This window comes from Gigantopelta aegis, chromosome 6, assembly GCF_016097555.1.
Source record: "Gigantopelta aegis isolate Gae_Host chromosome 6, Gae_host_genome, whole genome shotgun sequence".
NCBI lineage: Eukaryota > Metazoa > Mollusca > Gastropoda > Neomphalida > Peltospiridae > Gigantopelta > Gigantopelta aegis.
The window spans coordinates 94,907,660-94,930,771 of NC_054704.1; the positions used below are offsets into that span (position 1 = coordinate 94,907,660).

Below are 23,112 nucleotides of genomic sequence, written 5' to 3' on the forward strand. Positions count from 1 at the left end.
AAGAAACAAAGATACATTGTTATATGATATGCCAAAGGTTAATGCAGGTTATGTAACCTTTAGATATTAAATCACACATTGTTTAACATCTCATTCACTTCCACTACAAACTAAATGCACACAAGTAAGAGACAGTGCCACACATCTGAATCTGTAGAGAAAACGGTAGCCCCGAAGCAAAAACATATTGCATCAAGTTGGGACTGCAGAGAATTCATTTATTTGAAGGACTTCCAATAAACACTATGACCCTCAGATCCCCGACATGCAGGGCTTCTTAATTGAATCTTCAAACACAGCCATTCCACACAGGCCAATTTGCAGAACCAATTTACCTCCTGTAAATAATTCACCTTTTGGTCAAGCTGGCTTCAATAATGTATGGCTTAATGGCATAAAACTGGTTTTCACTTACGATTTTTATGGAAAGAAATCCTGATCGCGGTTGTTAGCTAGGTGGGTTACTCCTCAGAGCATTGTCTTAATGGATACGTTATATATTATGTACTTGAATAGTGTGTGATGTAAATACGTTATACATTATGTACGTGAATAGTGCAGTGTGAACATAGCTCAGGGGTAGACTGTTCGCCTGGGGTGTGAAGGGTCAGAGAATGAATCTCCTTGGTCGATAACAGACCCATTTGTCTCTTGGCAGGGACAGGAACGAACATTCAAACACTGGCTCCAGACAAGCAGATATTCCTGCCAATGAGTATATACTATAATTTTAAATGACACTAGATCTCCAGTGACCAAGAAACACTTTGTTGAGTGTCATGTTGCAAAAGTCCAAGACATTAAACAGTAGTTGCTATAATGAATCTTAAAATAAAATGAAAAATGAATGAATATTTAACAACACTCCATCGTGAACAAGAATACCCATGAGGTACATGATACACCCATCAAAAGTAGGTCACAGTGATCTAGTTATGGTACACAACACACCACTATAGAAGTTGTACTTTAAGGTTTGTTGATACTATATAAATTGATAAGAAAGTTAGTTTGTTTTGTTTAACAAAACTACTAGAGCACATTGATTTATTAATCATCAGCTACTGGTTCAATTAAAAATTGAATAATTCTGACATACTATCTTGTAAAACCTGCTACATTTTTCCATTAGTAGCAATGCACCATACCAGACAGAATAGCACATACCATAGTCCTTGATATACCAGTCAGGGTGCACTGGCTAGATGGAGAAACAGCCCAATGGGCCCACTGACTGGAATCGATCCTGGACTGACCATGCATCAACTGAGCGATTGATAAGAAAAGATATGCTCCAGAAACAAAATGTTTATGGACGGACAGATAATGCCTTGCCATAAATGGGCTTATAAAAACACATAGGGTATTCAGTGTCAAACAAAGGTAAGTACATGTTTATGAAAAAAAAATTAAAAAAAAAATTGATATAAACATTTGAAAGTTAAATATAAACACATTGTAAAGGCTAAAAATTAAAATATCACACTTAAGTAAAATTAAAATTTGGAATACCATTTTGGCATCTCTTAAGAATTTCAAGATTCAATTTTCGATTCCATCATATTTCTTCTACCAAATATATCTTTTCTAGTTTGCTTATGATGACTGCATTCCACCAAAATTTGGTGCACCATCAGAGTAGACTGACAGTGCTCACACTGAGGTGGAGGGTCTTTCTTCAGAATAATGGATGTGTTAAGTATGTATGACTAATGCAACAATTTTGAAATGGATAACAGCTTTTGGTAATCAAACTTTTAAAACAAAGTGTTTCCATCCCAGTTTGATACATTCAAGAGTGATTACTATGCTGTTGCTGGCCACATGCATATATATCTGTCATATGGCTCCAATAAATAATGGTGGTGTACTGGTGATTTTTTATGAGGACTACAGTAGTAACTACTAATCCCACAGGCCAATAGAAATGGAACTTTCTATCGGTTTGCTATTTATTATGTGTATCATCTACTGGTATGTCACTTTCAACATCACATATAACACACAAGATAAAATAACAGCAATGTTATGAAGACTAATTTATGACTCACAATGTTGACAATGTATTGGGACTTGTGGTCAAAACAACCCAAATACCAGAACATAAGAGAAGTCATCAATCAAAGTTACCTCCTGGCTTCTGTAAAAAAAAACCTGTTTACACATTAATGCCGAATGTGGTAATTAATTGGGATTTTTACAGGATATTTAGAAAAGATTGTTTATTTAGAAGTTCAATTGGATACATTTTATTGTCATAATCAACAATTGTAATGCTATAACAATACAGTCTAAGCACACATTCAAGTTAATGACACTAGGTCCCAATTGTTTAAAGCATAGTTATATTAACCTTGGGTTAGTCTACTATTTTACTTTAGGCTTAATTAAATATGGATACCTTTGGCTGTTCTAAACCATGTTTCAAGATCGTGTTTTCAATTATTATTTGTATTGATTCAGTACTTGGTTTTGAAAATGTCTATTAACCTAAGTAACCTAATGAACTGGCCAGTAATTTGTTCAATAAGATACAGTGAGATGTACATGTACGGTCCATGTTTGGTATGAATGATATGGTATGGTGTACATGTACGGTCCATGTTTGGTATGAATAGATGCAACAACATCCAGGCTGCAAAATTACCGGGTTTGCATCGCAAAAAGCGATGCAAAATCTTGCAATCGCGATGCAATATTGTAACAATGACTAGCCGTTTGCGATGCATGTTTTTTGTAACCAAATTGATCTTTGAATTGAGATCGCGGGAGAAGAACGCACTTAGGGGTGTCGATTTTCCGTGATCGCAGCCAAGGTAACTGATTCGCCAATGATAAACATTTAAAAAATTTATCTCAGTGTACAACCTTCTCGCGTGTGTTAGTATTTCAAATAGAAAATACTGTCAGAATACGCGAAGGATGTTTGACGTTTTAACAAGAACAGTGACGTAACGTACTAGTTGCTATGTCATCGTGGTAACCTAATTTGCAAGCAGCTATGACATTGTACACTGAACTTGTAGCTTACCGTGCATGCAAATATATTATGTTCACGAATTAAATATACCGCGAAAATTGCGAACATGCTGATAGCTCTGCAAATTTAATTACGCATTAACTTATTTCCGATTTAGCTTTGAATAATGCCTATAGATACAAAACACATAGCGCATCGCATGCATTTTATTTTTATCGTCAAATTATCTGCCATGTGGTTTTACACTACAAGTGACACTCGGTGCTATGCATGATCTGCGTTCAGCGATAGCCAGTAGTCAAAATATCTGATAATTATTTTGACCGGTTGTCGAAGTGGTCGTTCGGTTTAACTTGTTACGTAAAAAACAGTCTGGCAAACATTAGCGACAAACGGCTGGCTGAACTCACGTCTGGTATCTCATGACTACGAGATTTCAGTTTGTTGTTTTTACACTGATTATTCTTATATTCGATACATACTTGTGGCTTTCGTTATTTGTAAACCTGAATGCAACCTATGAATACTACTAATAAATAGTATTTGGTCTAGTTTGTGATTTCTGCATCATGTATTATCAGACATACATGCGGACAAGACTAACGGCACGCGGACCGCATAGCGAGAATGTCTCGAGTATAATTATATCGTACGTGAAACTGTCATTGAAAGGAGTTCAGTTGATATTGGTCGTTTTTATTTTATTATTGGCAAAAACTATCGTGAAAATGTAAAATGAAAGCTTGATCGCGAATTATTTTAGCTGCGAAAATGTTTGCATATACATACGGTATTATCGACTAATTAACAGCTTGGCGTTTTTAATTTCGAATTGCCTCGGCAAATAATGTTCCGCTAAAATACGTATATATATCGTTTAAGAATTGTCAATTTTCATAACAAAAATGAACACCGAATACATTGGAATGATCAGCCAAATGAGGAATTTTTCTCGGGCTTCAATCGCACTTTGGATCAGACATACAAATCAACTCAGGAAAGACTAAAAAATCACTTTGAACAAGTTAGATGACCAAGCTGCTTAGCATAACCATTGACAAATATTATTCAGAAATATGTTGTACTATAAAAATTAAACCCTGATATTTCTATGCTATTTTCTATATAGCCAAAAAAAACCAAAGTGAGATTCTCTGGGTGTGTGTGTGGAGGGGGAGGGGGGGAGGCAACTGCCCCCCTTGACCTCTGGAGGATACGGCCTTGAAAACAAGTGACAGTGATGACCCTTCACATGTACTGTTCTGTACTTGTTTTATTTTGGGGTAAGCAGCCCACAATACAGATACATGTATAAGAAATATGCAATATTATTGAAAAGAATGTGTTTTATTCATGTTTACTCATTTTATTAAAGTGCTAATCAAATTCCAATAGTTGCTAATCAATTCTCCATCCAGTAGGAAAAACTGCTAATCAAAATTTTAAAAACAAATTGCACCCTGACATCTCTTTTTAAAAAAAGAACAATATGAAACCCACTGCTGCCACAGGCCTTTGAACATTGCAAGAAGAATGGTTTTATTTGTGCGATGCTCTAACAAGTCAAGTTTTGCATAACCCTTTGTTCATTCATGCATTAAATTTACAACATTATTTACATGGTCGTGAAAGGTTAATCAAAAACAAAATGGGTCTCATGAACTTGTTTTTACATAACCCATAATGGTTTAATTATGCCAATTTTCAATTCTCATAAGCCTGTGCCACATACCACAGGCTACCCTTATCAATTAGCATGCATTTTGTTTCAAAGACAAGGTAGCACATACCATAGCCTTTCATATATTAGTTATGGAGCACTGGTTGGATTGGGAAAGCCCAAAACTGAAGACCAATCCTATCACCACTATTTTCCTTAGATTGTGGTGAATCGTTACAACATGCCTACCAAGATCATGAATTTGACCTAATCATGATGATTGAAGGTCCATAAAGAAGAACGTTTTAGCGAATCTCACATCCCAAGGGGGCTTGCCATTCCTGTAAACATACAGCCTGGGGGTTCATCATTACATGACCCATTCCAGTTCAGGCATACAGTCTGGGGGTTCATCATTACATGACCCATTCCAGTTCAGGCATACAGTCTGGGGGTTCATCATTACATGACCCATTCCAGTTCAGGCATACAGTCTGGGGGTTCATCATTACATGACCCATTCCAGTTCAGGCATACAGCCTAGGGGTTCATCATTACATGACCCATTCCAGTTCAGGCATACAGTCTGGGGGTTCATCATTACATGACCCATTCCAGTTCAGGCATACAGTCTGGGGGTTCATCATTACATGACCCATTCCAGTTCAGGCATACAGTCTACTAATGGGTTATATTTGAATACCCATTTGTTTGAGAAAAACAAATGACTGGAAAATTGAGAACACTTTTCCAAAGTTTTTATTTTCTCTGTAGCTGTCAGAAATTCTTGATAAATGATAATTATGACTAAGACTTTGATTTGAAATATTTCCACTGCAGACGAACCCATAATCAAACCGTTATCGGCCCTCTTCAGAGACCAGTGGCTATATATGTGACGTGATTTATTTCTTACAGCCAGGATGTCCATTTGGTCCAAGACTGCGACAATAGACGCAGAACAAATCTTATTATACAACATTGATTATTCTGATGCAGGAAACAAGGTTATTTCTATTCTGTGGACTTATATCTTTCCCCACAGTCAGTGACTCAACCCAGTCAATTTATATCTTCTCAAAGAAGTAATAATTTTCACGAAATCTTAATGTCTATTAAAAGGTCAGCAATGAAATCGATCTCCTCCGAATACTCATTTCCGTTCTCATTTGTTTTTCTTGCACAAAGATGTGGAGAAGGCAAACAAACCATTTATATAGGTCTGTATTAATAAAGTTTCAATCAAACCTAAATATGGCATCCATTTAAGTGACTAACAAAAAGGGGCCAAATAAGAAAGGTGGCTGCTTATTACAGGTCAGAAGTTTTTCAATTATAAGTGTAATAATATTTGAAATTAACTGAAGGCGACTGTCTAACACAAATTAATGGAAGTGGCCACTTGAGCAACATAGGTATCACAAGGTTGGGGACAACTTCAATTACATATTGTCCCTCCCCACCTCCCCACACTAAAGTTAAAAAGTGAATTAATATGTAACTGGTTGTTGATATCTTCTGATGCCTAGGAGCATGTTTTCATGTACAGTGATACCAATTAATGGGTTATAAAAAAAACATTAAAGGAGAGGACAATTAAGGCATTGGGCCTGGTATGCATATTCAACGATATATAATGAACATTATTGCTTAATGTCAACACGTATAATCGTATAGTTAATTAATAAAACGGTTAAATGTGACGACTATTATATCTAACGGGCGCAGCCATTTTGTACCATCTCAGTGAGTACGCCCTCTGGCGAGCTGGTGGTTACGTAATACTTAACGCGTCACGTCAGGAATGAGCCTTAGAACTAGAGAAACACAATCTACCTGGTTTTTGCAGGATGATAAATAGTCATACATTGCAATGTTCTGTAATAATACACATCCCAGTAAGCCAACAGTAAGTATATCCAGCACTATATATATTATTTTTCAATACAAAATAAAATACCATTGTCAAAGTGGCTACACAACAAGTCGAAACAATTAACAATGTTTTGCCCATGCATTAACCTACGTACTGAAATGATACACGGAGTGTTTTCTTAGTTAATTGGTCTATGCTGTTAGTTGCTTCTACCTTTGATTCCTGATTGGCAGGTGTGTATTTGATTGGTAACCAGACGAGCCAATTAATTGACGCTGTCTAGACACAAAAATACATACCGGTATTGTGGAATATTACCTGTCGCCCCTAAAATTCTAATGGACATGGTTTATTACTGTAAATAGTTCTGTAAAACTATTGATTAAGTAGACTTTTCCATCTAAAACCACAGAACTGACCAATTACGTAGTCCCAAAGAAAAGAAAATTATCACTTGGGTATCGTGGGTTGTCGTTTTTGCTCCAACGTAGCATATCAATAGGCGTAATAGTGTACATTTTTCCTTTTGGATTATTAAACAGAGAAAAACACTATAACCCCATTTTGTTCAGTTAATGCAACTTGAAATATATTTAGTTAAATTGTTTATTATATTATTACGTCATTTATGCTGTTTTACAAGTCAGGTTGATCAAAGAGAAGCGCCGTGTTGAAAATTACTGCTTTTGTTTACACTGTACATACAGGAGATGGTCAGGAGCTGATGTCACTTCGCCCCAAGCTATCCCACCGGACGTCACAAAAACGAAACAAAATGGCTGCCCCCAGTTAGCAGGAATAATCATGATTTTTTATTAACTCTAAAATTACGCGTTTTTCATTTGCTAAAGTGTCAGTATGTGTTGGTGGTCCGGGTATGCATCTTTCCAACACATAAGGCTCTTGTTGGAGTTGACCCTACCTTTAATAGTTGATGGTCTTTATATAAAGGAGAACAAGGAAGAAAGGAAGGATATGTTTTATTTAACGATGCACTCAACACATTTTATTTACGGTTATATGGCATCAGACCACACACAGATATTGAGAGAGGAAACCTGCTGTTGCCACTTCATGAGCTACTCTTTTTGATTACCAGCAAGGGATCTTTTATAAGCACCATCCCACAGACAGGATAGTACATACCACAGCCTTTGTTACACCAGTTATGGAGCACTGGCTGGAATGAGAAATAGGCCAATGGGCCAAGACGGGAATCAATCCTAGATCGATCACGCATCAGGCGAGCACCCTACCACTGGGCTACGTCCCACCCAAAAAGCTGTTTCTTTGCAAAATGGATAAATCTCAAATTTCCATTATAGACAGGTGAATGATTTCCAGAGTACCTACTAAAGCAGTAGCATGTTTAAAATGATGATACTGAGTTGATGACAAGCACTTGCAAGTGTTCACTCTTCTGAACACCAGTCAGCCATGTTATGTGATCAGTTCTGTTAAACATCATACAGAGTATATTCCAAGATTAATTACAAACCATGGGTGGTATTGCAGTTACAGACAGAAGTATTTGCTTTTATTACCCATATGGTTAAAAATACTGTGATACATATCAAAGTGATACGTCCCAATAGAAAGCCAAGTGGTACATAACACTTCAACACTTCAACATCACACGATGACGTCATCGATTGGCACACTACAACCTTACAGGAACGTCACACGATGACGTCATCGATTGGTGCACTACAACCTTACAGGAACGTCAACCAAACAAGTTGAGTGATATAAATTAAAATCGATTATGGGTAATAAATAGGCTATTAAACTCGCTACCATTTCGTATCATGTTTATGTCCCTCGTGAAATAATTTTCATTGTCACTCGCTAAAACTCATGACAATTGAAAATTATTTCACGAGGGATATAAACATGATACAAAATGGAAGCTTGTTTAATATCCTATAAGTCTTACTTGTTAAATAGGTCCCATACAAAGATGGCAAAAGTAAAATGAAAAGAATGTCATTATACTAAACAACAGTTTTGAATGCTTTCTTTATTTGAATGAATGAATGAATGAATGAATGAATGAATGTTTGACAACACTTTCTTTATTTTAAAAATATTAATTTGTCGCTGTGCTTTCATGACATGCTTGATTTTGTTATTTCAGTTATCGTTATAACCTTTACATTCGTCTAGCTTATCATCCATCACAACACATACAGGATCACATTCTGTGGCATCTAAAAAGGTTAAAGTTAGCTGCTCAGCCTGTTGGACTTGTTTCTGATTAAGGGTATCATGGTCTCTGGTTATACCAGCAGCCATCAGATTTTTACACTAACGGATCAAGTCCACTTGATATCTGCGAACACACGATGAAAGTGTACGGTGTATAGAGGCAAAGCTCCAAATTAGATTGTTGTCACCATGTTTGAAAAGAGGAAGATATATAGCCAAGACGATGACCTGTGGTCAGAACATCATTCATCCCATGTCGATAGTAAATCCATTAAATGTACGTCTGCCCAATCTTCTGCAACTATGACTTGTTTAATTTGTAGTTTAAAGGTACTGTCCATTACTAGCATTGTTGGAGGCAGTAACAGGGGTCCTGAGATCCCCTGCCACCCTGCACATGCACAGACAAAGACACAGACACAGATGCAGACGCAGACACAGACACAGACGCAGACGCAGACGCACAAACACACACACACTAACACACTAACACACACACACTAAAACACACACACACTAACACACACACACACACACACACACACACAGACATACATACACACACACACACTAACACACACACACACTAAAACATACACACACTAACACACACACACACACACACACACACAGACATACATACACACACAAACACACACACACACACATACACATACACATATGGTACACATACCGAAAGTCATACACATATGGGACCTCATATACATATATGTATACAATTTATAGCTATTTACAAACTCAGAATTTATTCATGAAGAAATGGCACCTGACATTATAATAGATGGAGAGGATTATATATAAACTTAGAATTTATTCATTATCCCTTGACATCCGACATCATAAGAAAATGTCTTGATTTAACCAAGGGGTAAAATGCTCACCTAACACATTGGTGGGCCTATTGCATGGGATATTTTTCATTCCTGCAAGTGCTCCACAAATGGTATAACAAAGGCCATGGTATCTACTATGCTGTCTGGGGGATGGTGCATATAAAAGATTCTTGCTGCTAATGAAAGAAAGTAGACTAAGGAGTGGTAGAAGCGGGCCTCCTCTCTCATAATTGGGATGGAACAGCCCAGTGGTGAAGCGTTTGCTTTATGTGCGATCGGTTTAGGATCATTCCTCATTGGTGGACTCACTGGGCCATTTCTCATTCCAGCCAGTGCACCACGACTGGTACGTGTACATCAAAGGCTGTGGTATGTGTTCTCCTATCTGTGGAATGGTGCATATAAAAGATCCCTTGCTACCAATGGAAAAATGTAGCAGGTTTTCTCTCTATGACTGTGTCAAAATGACCATATGTTTGACATCCAATAGCCGATGATTAATAATTAATGTGCTCTATTGGTGTCATTAAACAAAACAAACTTTTTTATATGACTGGATATATTCTGGTAGGCAATAAATAATTGTATACAAGGGTTACGGTTATTGTGTTTTACAGCAACCTGAGCCAACCTCAGCTAACAAATAAAAGTTGTGCTGTTTTATCAATGCAGTTCAGTAGATTTCTTCGTCATTGGAAAAGTAATACTTGGTAAAGGTGTTTGTTTTGTTTACCGACACCACTGGAGCACATTGATTAATTAATCATCGGCTATTGGACGTCAAATATATGGTTATTCTGACTCGTAGTCATCAGGGGAAAGCCTCTACATTTTTCCTAACGCAGCAAGGGATCTTTTATAAGCACTTTGCCACAGACAGGAAAACACATACCGCATCCTTTGTCCATTTGTGGTGCACTAGTTGGAACGAGAAAAAAACCCAATCAACTGAATGGATCCACCGAGGTGGTTCGATCCTGCAACGCAAACACCTCAAGCGAGCACTTGACCGACTGAGCTAAATCCCACCCCTGGTACAGGTGAGACACAAAGCAATGTACCTGAACATGAAAAGCCGTCACTGTTGAGCTTGTATCCATCCTGGCAGTAGCAGATGTAGCCGAGGTCCTGGATGTCGTGACACTTGTGACTGCACTCCTTGTTAGGGCTCTTACAGTGACCTGCAAACACAGCAAATCAGACTTCTATTTATTTATATTCACACAAACAACAGGGTTTCTACAAGAAATTAAATTTTGAGGATGGTGTAAAAACAATAAAATCTGCTACAGTGGTCACCTATATTAAGCAGCTACCTGTGTTAAGAGGCCACATTTTTATTCACCTAAATCATCTAATATAGTGTAAACTGACAATTATTAAGCAGCCAGCTGTCTTCAAAGGCAGGTTTTTTTATACTTCCTTTGGTGGCTGTTTAACACAGATTTGATGAAGGATCTCTCTCTAAATGCATTCTTGTTCACCAACAATATTCCTTTTTTAATTTTTAACAGTATATTTTCCCCAACAGATTACCAGACACAACCAAAGACAACCAGGATTTCATTACAACTGTCTGCATAATATTAAAAATAAGGCTTATGGTAACTAAGCCTCGGAATACATTTTGTGGAATGGGAAGCTACATGTATCTTTGCTTCTCAAACTGTAATCTTGAAGTAAAAGCTTGACACTAAGACACAGTTCTAGGACACAGGTATTGATATAACTTCTATAGCTGTTTAATACTTTAAGATGGAAAGCAAAAGCTGTTCATGATCTTGATTATCAGAAACATATAATGGCCTAAATTTACAAAGCCTGTTTATGTCTTACACGCATGTAGATACATACAGTTACAATGCTTAAACACCTGTTTATGTCTTACACGCATGTAGATACATACAGTTACAATGCTTAAACACCTGTTTACATCTTACACGCATGTAGATACATACAGTTACAATGCTTAAACACCTGTTTACGTCTTACACACATGTAGATACATACATGTTACAATGCTTACACGCATGTAGATAACAGTTACCTGTTTATGTTTACATCTTACACGCATGTAGATACATACAGTTACAATGCTTAAACACCTGTTTACGTCTTACACACATGTAGATACATACAGTTACAATGCTTAAACACCTGTTTACGTCTTACACGCATGTAGATACATACATTTACAATGCTTAAACACCTGTGTTTTAGAAAAACAGACTTCATAAATTCGGCCTTTCGTGTATTTTGAATAGCAGTTGAATCTTGCTCTCTGTCAATTTCAAGCCTTTAGTAAAGTCAATATTAACACTGCAATAGCTGTTGATTTTTTTTAACAATTAATTTCAATAAAAGTGCAAATTGAGGAAATGGTCATTTGTCTGTGAGCATATTAATCTGCATACTTCACAAGTTAGCAATAAGCTGAACTTTTACACTCATCTGAGTTAACTAAATACTTCACAAGTTTTTTACAATCTGTAAGTTAACTAAAACTTCACAAGTTAGAATTTACACTCATCTGCAAGTTAACTAAATACTTCACAAGTTAGAACTTTTACACTCATCTGTAAGTTAACGAAATACTTCACAAGTTAGAACTTTTACACTCATCTGTAAGTTAACTAAATACTTCACAAGTTAGAACTTTTACACTCATCTGCAAGTTAACTGAATACTTCACAAGTTAGAACTTTTACACTCATCTGTAAGTTAACGAAATACTTCACAAGTTAGAACTTTTACACTCATCTGTAAGTTAACTAAATACTTCACAAGTTAGAACTTTTACACTCATCTGCAAGTTAACTAAATACTTCACAAGTTAGAACTTTTACACTCATCTGCAAGTTAACTAAATACTTCACAAGTTAGAACTTTTACACTCATCTGTAAGTTAACTAAATACTTCACAAGTTAGAACTTTTACACTCAAGTTAACTAAATACTTCACAAGTTAGAACTTTTACACTCATCTGTAAGTTGTAAAAACAAGTTGAGCAGTAAGTTAACTAAATACTTCACAAGTTAGAACTTTTACACTCATCTGCAAGTTAACGAAATACTTCACAAGTTAGAACTTTTACACTCATCTGTAAACTGAGCAGAGATAACAAACTGAAATGAGGTGTGTACTATAGTACTTATAGTACATATAGTATATACAGGTACATTAAATAATAAAAGAATTGCTTGTATTAAATACACAAATATTTAGAATTTTTATAATGACCTTGCTCAAATTAAAATTATACATACATGTATACTGTTCTTGTTGTAAACAATGAATAACATTTAGTATAATACAAGATATTCATAAATTTAGAAACTTTGTATTTTCAACCATAACATGAAAAACATTACATGTATATATGTATGTAAGTCTGAATAATATTGTGTAATTAAAAACCTAAAACCCAATATATATTTTATCTAGTATTAATGAATATAAAATTCCACACCAGGTGTTACTAGCTGCCAAATGATATTAAAGTCATCAATACCAGAATTACTTTTTTATATCTACAGGAAACCAGTCTTTTGTAATAATCAAATTATTTTTCACAGTAATAGCACTACACATGCCTTTGATCATTTCATCCTGGAGGTATTACAATCAATTTGTTCTCTTTCACCTGTTCACACGGACGTCATATTTACAGATATGTGTAATGATTGCTGTCAGTAATAATCAATGTGAGGTTTATCTGTTTAATAATTGTGGGGTGAGAGAGGGCAGATCGGTATTCATCAGAACAAAACTCAATACAACCACCAGCTGGTTCACATCAATGGCTGAATGAGCAGAAGTACAATACATTGCTTGCTGTAGAGTTTGTTCTCACCAAAGTCTTGACACCTTGGATGTCAGAGTTTATTTAATTATTTACATACTTTTTTAAAAGAATGTCAGACAGACATGACACTACAGACTGGAAACATAATTTAGTACACATTGTCATGGATACAAGCTGTATTTGTGACAAGAAGTTATACAACATTACTAGATCTTCTATTCACAGATGTAATGGGAATTACCATAGTTCTAACAATTACATGCTAATTAGAATGGAGGCCAAACTACATGTATGTAAAATGCATTCTGCTAATCCTCTGTTTGAAACATGAAAGGAAAGGAATGTGTGTGTAACGACATCTCAGCAGGGCTTAAAATTAATGGTGGCACCTACGGCAATTACTGTTGCTGTTATATGGCTTAGTCTGGGATTTTACTGATGACAGGTTTTTTGTCAATGGACAAATTATTGCCATCGAGTAAAGGCATAATTGTATTTTTATTTATTTTTTAAAAAAATTGGGGTGTGTGTGAAATTGGAATAATTGGAATCCCAAACAAGTGATGCGGAATTCAGTTCCAACTGAACTCCAATAATTCCTAATGCTGAGATGGTATTCCTGATAATGAGGTGGTATTCCTGATAATGAGGTGGTATTCCTAATGTGGTATTCCTGATAATGAGGTGGTATTCCTGATAATGAGGTGGTATTCCTGATATTGAGGTGGGATTCCTGATATTGAGGTGGGATTCCTGATATTGAGGTGGGATTCCTGATATTGAGGTGGGATTCCTGATGAGGTGGTATTCCTGATAATGGGGTGGTATTTCTGATGTGGTATTCCTGATGAGGTGGTATTCCTGATATTGAGGTGGTATTCCTGATATTGAGGTGGTATTCCTGATAATGAGGTGGTATTCCTGATGAGGTGGTATTCCTGATAATGAGGTGGTATTCCTGATAATGAGGTGGTATTCCTGATATTGAGGTGGTATTCCTGATATTGAGGTGGTATTCCTGATGAGGTGGGATTCCTCATGAGGTGGTATTCCTGATAATGAGGTAGGATGCATGATAATGAGGTGATATTCATGATAATGAGGTGGTATTCATGATAATGAGGTAGGATGCATGATAATGAGGTGGTATTCATGATAATGAGGTGGTATTCATGATAATGAGGTGGGATTCACGATAATGAGGTGGGATTCACGATAATGAGGTGGGATTCATAATGAGGTAGGATGCATGATAATGAGGTGGTATTCATGATAATAAGGTAGGATGCATGATGAGGTAGGATGCATGATAATGAGATGGTATTCATGATAATGAGGTGGTATTCATGATAATGAGGTAGGATGCATGATAATGAGGTGGTATTCATGATATTGAGGTGGGATTCATGATAATGAGGTGGGATTCATAATAATGAGGTGGTAATTCATGATAATGAGGTAAGATGCATGAGAAGAATCAAAGATGGCAGACGTTGACGAATGCACGTGATGCAAGACTCTAAAAAAACATGGAGATATTATCACCAACCAACATAGGACTTCTCTTCCAGTTTTGTTTGAATCGTAAAATTGTATGATTACATGTAGTTCTTACTGAATTCCAACTGCCCAAATAAGCACTACCAGTAAGCTACATGGGAAATGATAGATATTTCCTACCACTAAGTTAAATTCCTTCATCAAAATATGGAGAACCTTTGCCCTTTAATTACTACTAAATATGATTTATTTATAACACTATATTAATTAATCCCAGAATGACAGTTGGTATGTTATTCAATATTTTGTCAATTATGTATATTACACATAATATAATGTCAGTCATAAATTAAACACATGACATTGGTTAAATGGTCAGTGAGTTATTATAAAGACGGATAGAGTGGGGGGTATGTTTGAACATGACCATATCCACTGAAGGTTCAGGTATTGCCAACTCTGGTGGGGCGGGATGTAGGCCAGTGGTAAAGTGTTCGCTTGATGTGAGGTCAGTCTGGGATCGATCCCCATCAGTGGGCCCATTGGGCTATTTTTTGCTCCAGCCAGTGCACCACGACTGGTATATCAAAAGCTGTGGTATGTGCTATCCTGTTTGTGGGATGGTGCATATAAAAGATCCCTTGCCGCTAATCGAAAAGAGTAGCCCATTAAGTGTCGACAGCGGGTTTCCTCTCTCAATATCTGTGTGGTCCTTAACCATATGTCCGACGCCATATAACCGTAAAGAAAATGTGTTGAGTGTGTCGTTAAATGTGTTGAGTGCATCGTAAGAAATAGCCCAATGGGCCCACCGACTGTGCTACGTCTCGCCCCCACCCCACCCCTGCACAAGAGTACTGATAGATATATGGTACATAACATAAATATGTATTTGGTCATCACAGATCGTAATTGCACCGATACATGAAGAGCTTGTCTAACACTGTGTACGTTGCACCTGTCACCACTGGTTTGTCCAGTAACTACATGATTGCTGGAGTTGCATGGTCTCGTGTAGTCTCCATGGCTGGGTCAATAATAATGGAAACAATCAATCAACTTAGTTCCACGACAAAGTAACTAATTTTATTGATTAGACCAATTTATCTAAGCCGGTGTAATCAAGCGGAGAAAGGCCAGATGCTCTCCATGATAGTGATAACCTGGAGAATGGGATTATACCTAGATAATGCGGCTAGCTGTGTTATTTTAGTCATTAACCAATTCACAGGTTCAGGGCATTCATTGTGGGGACCAGCCTCGGTGGCGTCGTGATTAGGCCATCGGTCTACAGGCTGGTAGGTACTGGCTTCGGATCCCAGTCGAGGCATGGGATTTCTAATCCAGATACCGACTCCAAACCCTGAGTGAGTGCTCCGCAAGACTCAATGGGTAGGTATAAACCACTTGCACCGACCAGTAATCCATAACTGGTTCAACAAAGGCCATGGTTTGTGCTATCCTGCCTGTGGGAAGTGCAAATAAAAGATCCCTTGCTGCTAATCGGAAAGAGTAGCCCATGTAGTGGTGACAGCGGGTTTCCTCTCAAACCCTGTGTGGTCCGTAACCATATGTCTGATGCCATATAACCGTAAATAAAATGTGTTGAGTGCATCATTAAATAAAACATTTCTTTCTTTTTTTTCCATTGTGGGGCTGTGTTTATGCAGCCACACAAGGGAGTGTGAAAACGTGGCCTTTTTATGACAGGTGGCTGCTTAATACAGTGGAGAAAAGTTACTTCTCAACAGATCCCTGTAGAATTTTCTACAAGTAGCACTTGAGTAAAAAAAGTTGACCTGTTGGTAAAAAATACCTTTTAAATTCTCATCGGAGAATATATTATCTATTGCACTCCTGGTAAGGGTCTGCACATTCTAGTTCAATCAACCGGTAGAAAGGGGCCTGGTGCCAGAAAGCTGTGCTAGAACAAACATCTAGCACACGCCCCCTAGATGGTAATGCGCCCTTTTCATTGGTTAATTGGTCTTGTCATTTAGGAAGTAAGACAGCCAGTCAGGGCTAGCTCTGCCATTCACCAAATTCACCAACTGCAAATTTTACAAACAATTGGCGAAATAATTTCATGCAATAATTGACATTTTGTTAGAAAATAACTGTTTTGAAAGATAATTTGGTGAAATTTTCTGTGGACTGAGAGCAGGGTGGTGATGCTATGCCTTCTGCTGAGAGCAGGGTGCTACCTGTTCATTAAGTCATTCACTGCATGCATTCCTTCTAGTGGTGTAATATATAGATATCAGTTGAGAGCAGGGTGGTGTTTGTCACAGTACAAAAATAAAATGCAGTGAATTTTATATTAATTATACTAAAATTATAAGTATGATTGAACTAGAAAATATTTCTGGTAATCGTCCTTTTGTAGATGGTTTTTCTGACACTCTTTTTAAGCAAATCAATCCATGGAACTTGCTCAAACTGGTTCCAAGCTTTAATTTTCTTGAGACTCGAGATCATGTCAGAAACACCATCTACAAAAGGACTCGTGCCAGAAACTATTATTCTACATCTTGTCTGTGAAAAGGTATAATTAAAATATGGTATAATCAAAAACAAAAAGTCTCAAGCACAGTAACTTAGCTATAGGAAGGAAGGAAATGTTTTATTTAATGACACACTCGACACATTTCATTTACAGTTATATGGCATCAGACATATGGTTAAGGACCACACAGATATTGGGAGAGGAAACCTGCTGTCGCCACTTCATGGGCTACTCTTTTCGATTAGCAGCAAGGGATATTTTATATGCACCATCTCACAGACAGGATAACACATACCATGGCCTTTGATATACCAGTCGTGGTGCACTGGCTGGAATGAGAAAAGCCCAATGGGCCCACTGACGGGGATCGATCCCAGATGGATCACGCATAAAGCGACCGTTTTACCACTGGGTTACATGAGAAGATGAGCAGCACTTGTTATAAATTCACTGGTAATCCATTTATACTAAGGTGATGGGTTTCCTTCTTCCATATACACCATAATTCAACCCTGTACACCCCCACACATACCTGTACTTGTACCATTGTCAGTATAAACAACATTCTAGTGGTGTTTTATCATCTGAGAGACATATTTATATAACACACTGACTTTTTCATGTGATAATACACTTAAAAGGATGCTAGATGTCTGAAGATTCAATTTTTTCCATTGTAACTTTCTGCGAACACGTGTTTAACAGTCAGATAGATGTTTGGAGATGCTATTTTCTTTTATTACAGCATTCCACGTCCATTTCTCAGCAGCGTATGTACATTACATGCAAGGATACAGCTGTAGGCATAAAACAGTACATTCTAATAAAACCGTTGTTTTCTACATATTTCATTTTTTTGTGGGTCCATGGGGATTTTTCCCATTCCATCTTCTACTATTATATCAAAAGGCTGTGGTAATGCTTTATATCCATGAACAAAATATAACGGAAATGCATATTTGCAAAGTGGCATCAAGGTTGCTTCTCTCTACCTCCAGGAAAGGTTGTGCAATTTTAATACATGTTTGATATCAAACAGCTACTAATCAAACAATGTATGGTGGTGTCATTCAACAAAACACATGTTTTTTTCATTCTATATTTTATTTCCATTGACATGATGTGGTACATTATAGCAGAGTGAGTAAATAAAAACTTCATAAGCTTTTATTTACAGACCTATGACATGTATTCTATCTGTTTATTTAGGTTAGTGACACTGTCAGCTAAATGTTACTCCAAGTTCATGGCTGTGTCAAGTAATTTATGTGATTTATTAAACACACCTGGATTATCAAGAGTTCAACAGCCTAATTTAATTACTATACACGATGCTCTGCTCGCATGATGTGTGGTTGGTCTAGGATTGATGCCCATCCGTGGGTCCACTGAGCTATTTCTCATTCCAGCCAGTGCACCACGACTGGTATATCAAAGCCATGGTAGTTACTTTAAGAATGGTATATGTATGTAAAATGCTTGTGCATTACGTGCATATATAGAATAGATACTTGACATTTAAGCGGTATGAATATCTTATGCGGCATCAGGTGCGGTTGTTGTTGGGTTTTTGTTTTGTTTTTGTTGTTTGGGGGTGTTGCTTGTGTTTCACAATCAAGACATGTACAATATATTAGACTGTTTATAACATGAAAATATTCTGTGACAGGATTGGACCTCGTCTGTGAACCCACTGGGGTTTTCCCATCCCATCCAGTGCCCATAACTAGTATATCAAAGGCCATGGTATGTACCATCCCGTCTGTTGAAAAATGCATTTAAAAGATCCTTTATTGCTAATGGAAATTTATGTGTCAAAATTATTAAATGTTTGACATCCATTAACCCATGACATCATCATGGGCATGATTAATGAATGTGTGCTAGTGGGGTCATTAAAAAAATGGGGTTTTTAACTTTAAACAAACATCTCTTTCCTTTAAATTTTTTTACTCTTGAATACCTCAAGTGAAGTCATTCACTGCTCTAAGCACTCATCTCAAGAACATGTTAATTATATGATCAACACAAATTACAGACACAGTCATCGTGATGGGAGCAAAACGAACTCGTCAAAGATGTGCCAGGGACAAATAGAGAGATAATGGACCGAGTGCACTCGTTACACGAGGAAATGAAGAACAATCCATCAGTCTCTACCAGGAAGCCAGGACGAAGGAGAGAGTTTGTCTCACACACCTCGAGCTAATCAATCGTTAACACTACAATGTTTAAACTGGGACAAGGAAAGGAATGTCAGTTCCATGACACCTCAGCACATTGTTCAATCAGAATGAAACAATGAATGAATGAATGTTTAACAAAATGTTTGTTTTGTTTAATGACACCACTAGAGCACATTGATTTATTAATGATCAGCTATTGGATGTCAAACATTTTGTAATTTTGACATATAGTGTTTAGAGAGGAAACCTGCAACATTTTTTTCATTAGTAGTAAGGGATCTTTTTAATGTGCCATGCCACAGACAGCATAGCACATACCACAGCCTTTGATATACCAGTCGTGGTGCACTCGCTGGAACAAGAAATAGCCCAATCAGCCCACCAATGGGGATCGATCTCAAACCAACCACTCATCAAGTGAACGCTTTAACACTGGGTTATGTCCTGCCCCCGAATGTTGGTTTAATGATACCTCAGCACACTTTAATCTCAATCAATGTTGGTTTAATGATACCTCAGCACACTTTAATCTCAATCAATGTTGGTTTAATGATACCTCAGCACACTTTAATCTCAATCAATGTTGGTTTAATGATACCTCAGCACACTTTAATCTCAATCAATGTTGGTTTAATGAAACCTCAGCACACTTTAATCTCAATCAATGTTGGTTTAATGATACCTCAGCACACTTTAATCTCAATCAATGCTGGTTTAATGATACCTCAGCACACTTTAATCTCAATCAATGTTGGTTTAATGAAACCTCAGCACACTTTAATCTCAATCAATGTTGGTTTAATGATACCAATGTTGGTTTAATGATACCTCAGCACACTTTAATCTCAATCAATGTTGGTTTAATGAAACCTCAGCACACTTTAATCTCAATCAATGTTGGTTTAATGAAACCTCAGCACACTTTAATCTCAATCAATGTTGGTTTAATGATACCTCAGCACACTTTAATCTCAATCAATGCTGGTTTAATGATACCTCAGCACACTTTAATCTCAATCAATGCTGGTTTAATGATACCTCAGCACACTTTAATCTCAATCACTGTTGGTTTAATGATACCTCAGCACACTTTAATCTCAATCAATGTTGGTTTAATGATACCTCAGCACACTTTAATCTCAATCAATGTTGGTTTAATGATACCTCAGCACACTTTAATCTCAATCAATGTTGGTTTAATGATACCTCAGCACACTTTAATCTCAATCAATGTTGGTTTAATGATACCTCAGCACACTTTAATCTCAATCAATGTTGGTTTAATGATACCTCAGCACACTTTAATCTCAATCAATGTTGGTTTAATGAAACCTCAGCACACTTTAATCTCAATCAATGTTGGTTTAATGATACCTCAGCACACTTTAATCTCAATCAATGCTGGTTTAATGATACCTCAGCACACTTTAATCTCAATCAATGTTGGTTTAATGAAACCTCAGCACACTTTAATCTCAATCAATGTTGGTTTAATGATACCAATGTTGGTTTAATGATACCTCAGCACACTTTAATCTCAATCAATGTTGGTTTAATGAAACCTCAGCACACTTTAATCTCAATCAATGTTGGTTTAATGAAACCTCAGCACACTTTAATCTCAATCAATGTTGGTTTAATGATACCTCAGCACACTTTAATCTCAATCAATGCTGGTTTAATGATACCTCAGCACACTTTAATCTCAATCAATGCTGGTTTAATGATACCTCAGCACACTTTAATCTCAATCACTGTTGGTTTAATGATACCTCAGCACACTTTAATCTCAATCAATGTTGGTTTAATGATACCTCAGCACACTTTAATCTCAATCAATGTTGGTTTAATGATACCTCAGCACACTTTAATCTCAATCAATGTTGGTTTAATGATACCTCAGCACACTTTAATCTCAATGAATGAATGAAAGTTTAACAACACCCCAGCACAAAGAATACACTTCGGCTATTGGATGACAAGGGTGATTAATCAGTGGCTGTGAGACAGAGATTCCAGATGGGCACATTTACAGGTTTCAGAATATTTGTAGCTTTTAAGTCTTTTGCAAGCAGAAAGTAATGATATTGTTTTCTATTGTTTACTTCATTTTCAAAACTGAATTATTTTTGTGTTAATTACTTAAAATGACATTATGTATGAATTCCTCTAGGTGGCATCTTTTTGCCATAAGTAGATGGACATATATAATTTTGGCACTTGTGTCTTATTTACAGTATACAATTTTACTTGAAATTAGACATCACATAACACTGTCTTTTACCATACCAGCTGTACAGCAAAGGTTGCTTGGAATAAGAACTAATAGAATTAGACTATAACAATTTACTTGTGACATCAGTACTGTTAATCACTTCTAACATCAGTATGCTGATCTGACAGGTATCACTATGTTTAAGACAAGCACTTTACCACTCAAAAACATCCCTTTCTTCTACTGAAATTTGTTTTAGTGTAAGTTACGGTAGTATATTCAATATAATAATTATAATGTAACATTTTCATGGTGCATATTGCATCTGGTTTGCAATTATATAATTGGACATAAAAGTTCCAATTGAGCCACAGTCAGCAAGCACTGCTCAGTAAGTAGAGGTCTTAATAGTATTTTCCCCTAGGCCAAAATCATATCAAATGAAGCAATGCAAAATTTCCATCAACACAGACAATGCCTCACGCTTTTCTTCAGCAAGCGCGAAAGAAAAATCATTCATCCCATGGAAGTACAGTATCGGCAAAAAATGGAGCCTTCAATTTCCGTGACAGGTTCACTTGCAGTATTGATTTTCACCAGCCACTGTTACACGTCCTGACAGCAATGATCTGTTGCTGGAATCATCCTAAATGAACTCTCGCACAATCAGCCTTGGTTACAGGCATCATATTATTCCCTCTCCTCCTTCAAGACCATGCTGTTATTATATACGTTAAAGCTCTTCTCTCTTTGATATAAGACTTATAGTTGCCTTTGGGGGCACATTAAAGTAAAAATAATGAATAGCATTAGGTGCCATCACACTAAGAAATGAGTCTGACCCAAGATCCAAGTGCTGAGTTAGAAAAATCAATGGGATTTATTGTAAAATATAAAAGGTAAATTACACCGAGGTCAAGACAGAATGGTGTGTGCATGTGGTTGTACAGACAGCAACAATAGCATTTACTGGCATGTGGGAGTTTTTTTAATTACCATCGTTGAATGGGAGTAAATGAAGGGCAAAGGCGGAAAGTATGGCTGGATGAGCTGAAGCCAACAGGAACCGGCTTAAAGTGTCATGAATCAAAAGTAATTTCCACATGAGAATATCCTTCTGTTTATTCTTGTTCTCATTTTCCCTTCCATAATTTAAACAGTCACATAAGGAACATAAAAATAGTGATTACTTTGTTTCATGCATGCATGCACACACACATTCATACATTCACACAGACATTCATACATTCACACACACACATACACACACTCACTCACACACACTCACACTCGCTCACATAAACACTCACACACACATTCA

The 23,112-nt window shown here is 36.8% G+C and overlaps 1 protein-coding gene across 1 annotated transcript in view; it reads right to left on the reverse strand.

Moving 5' to 3' along the window:
* Positions 1–23,112, reverse strand: part of LOC121376310 (pikachurin-like) — a 94,293-nt gene that overhangs the window by 47,151 nt on the left and 24,030 nt on the right. Inside the window, exon 2 of the mRNA XM_041504150.1 lies at positions 10,640–10,759. Within this exon, the coding sequence (XP_041360084.1) occupies positions 10,640–10,759 (120 nt within the window). The remainder of the gene's footprint in view (positions 1–10,639; positions 10,760–23,112) is intronic.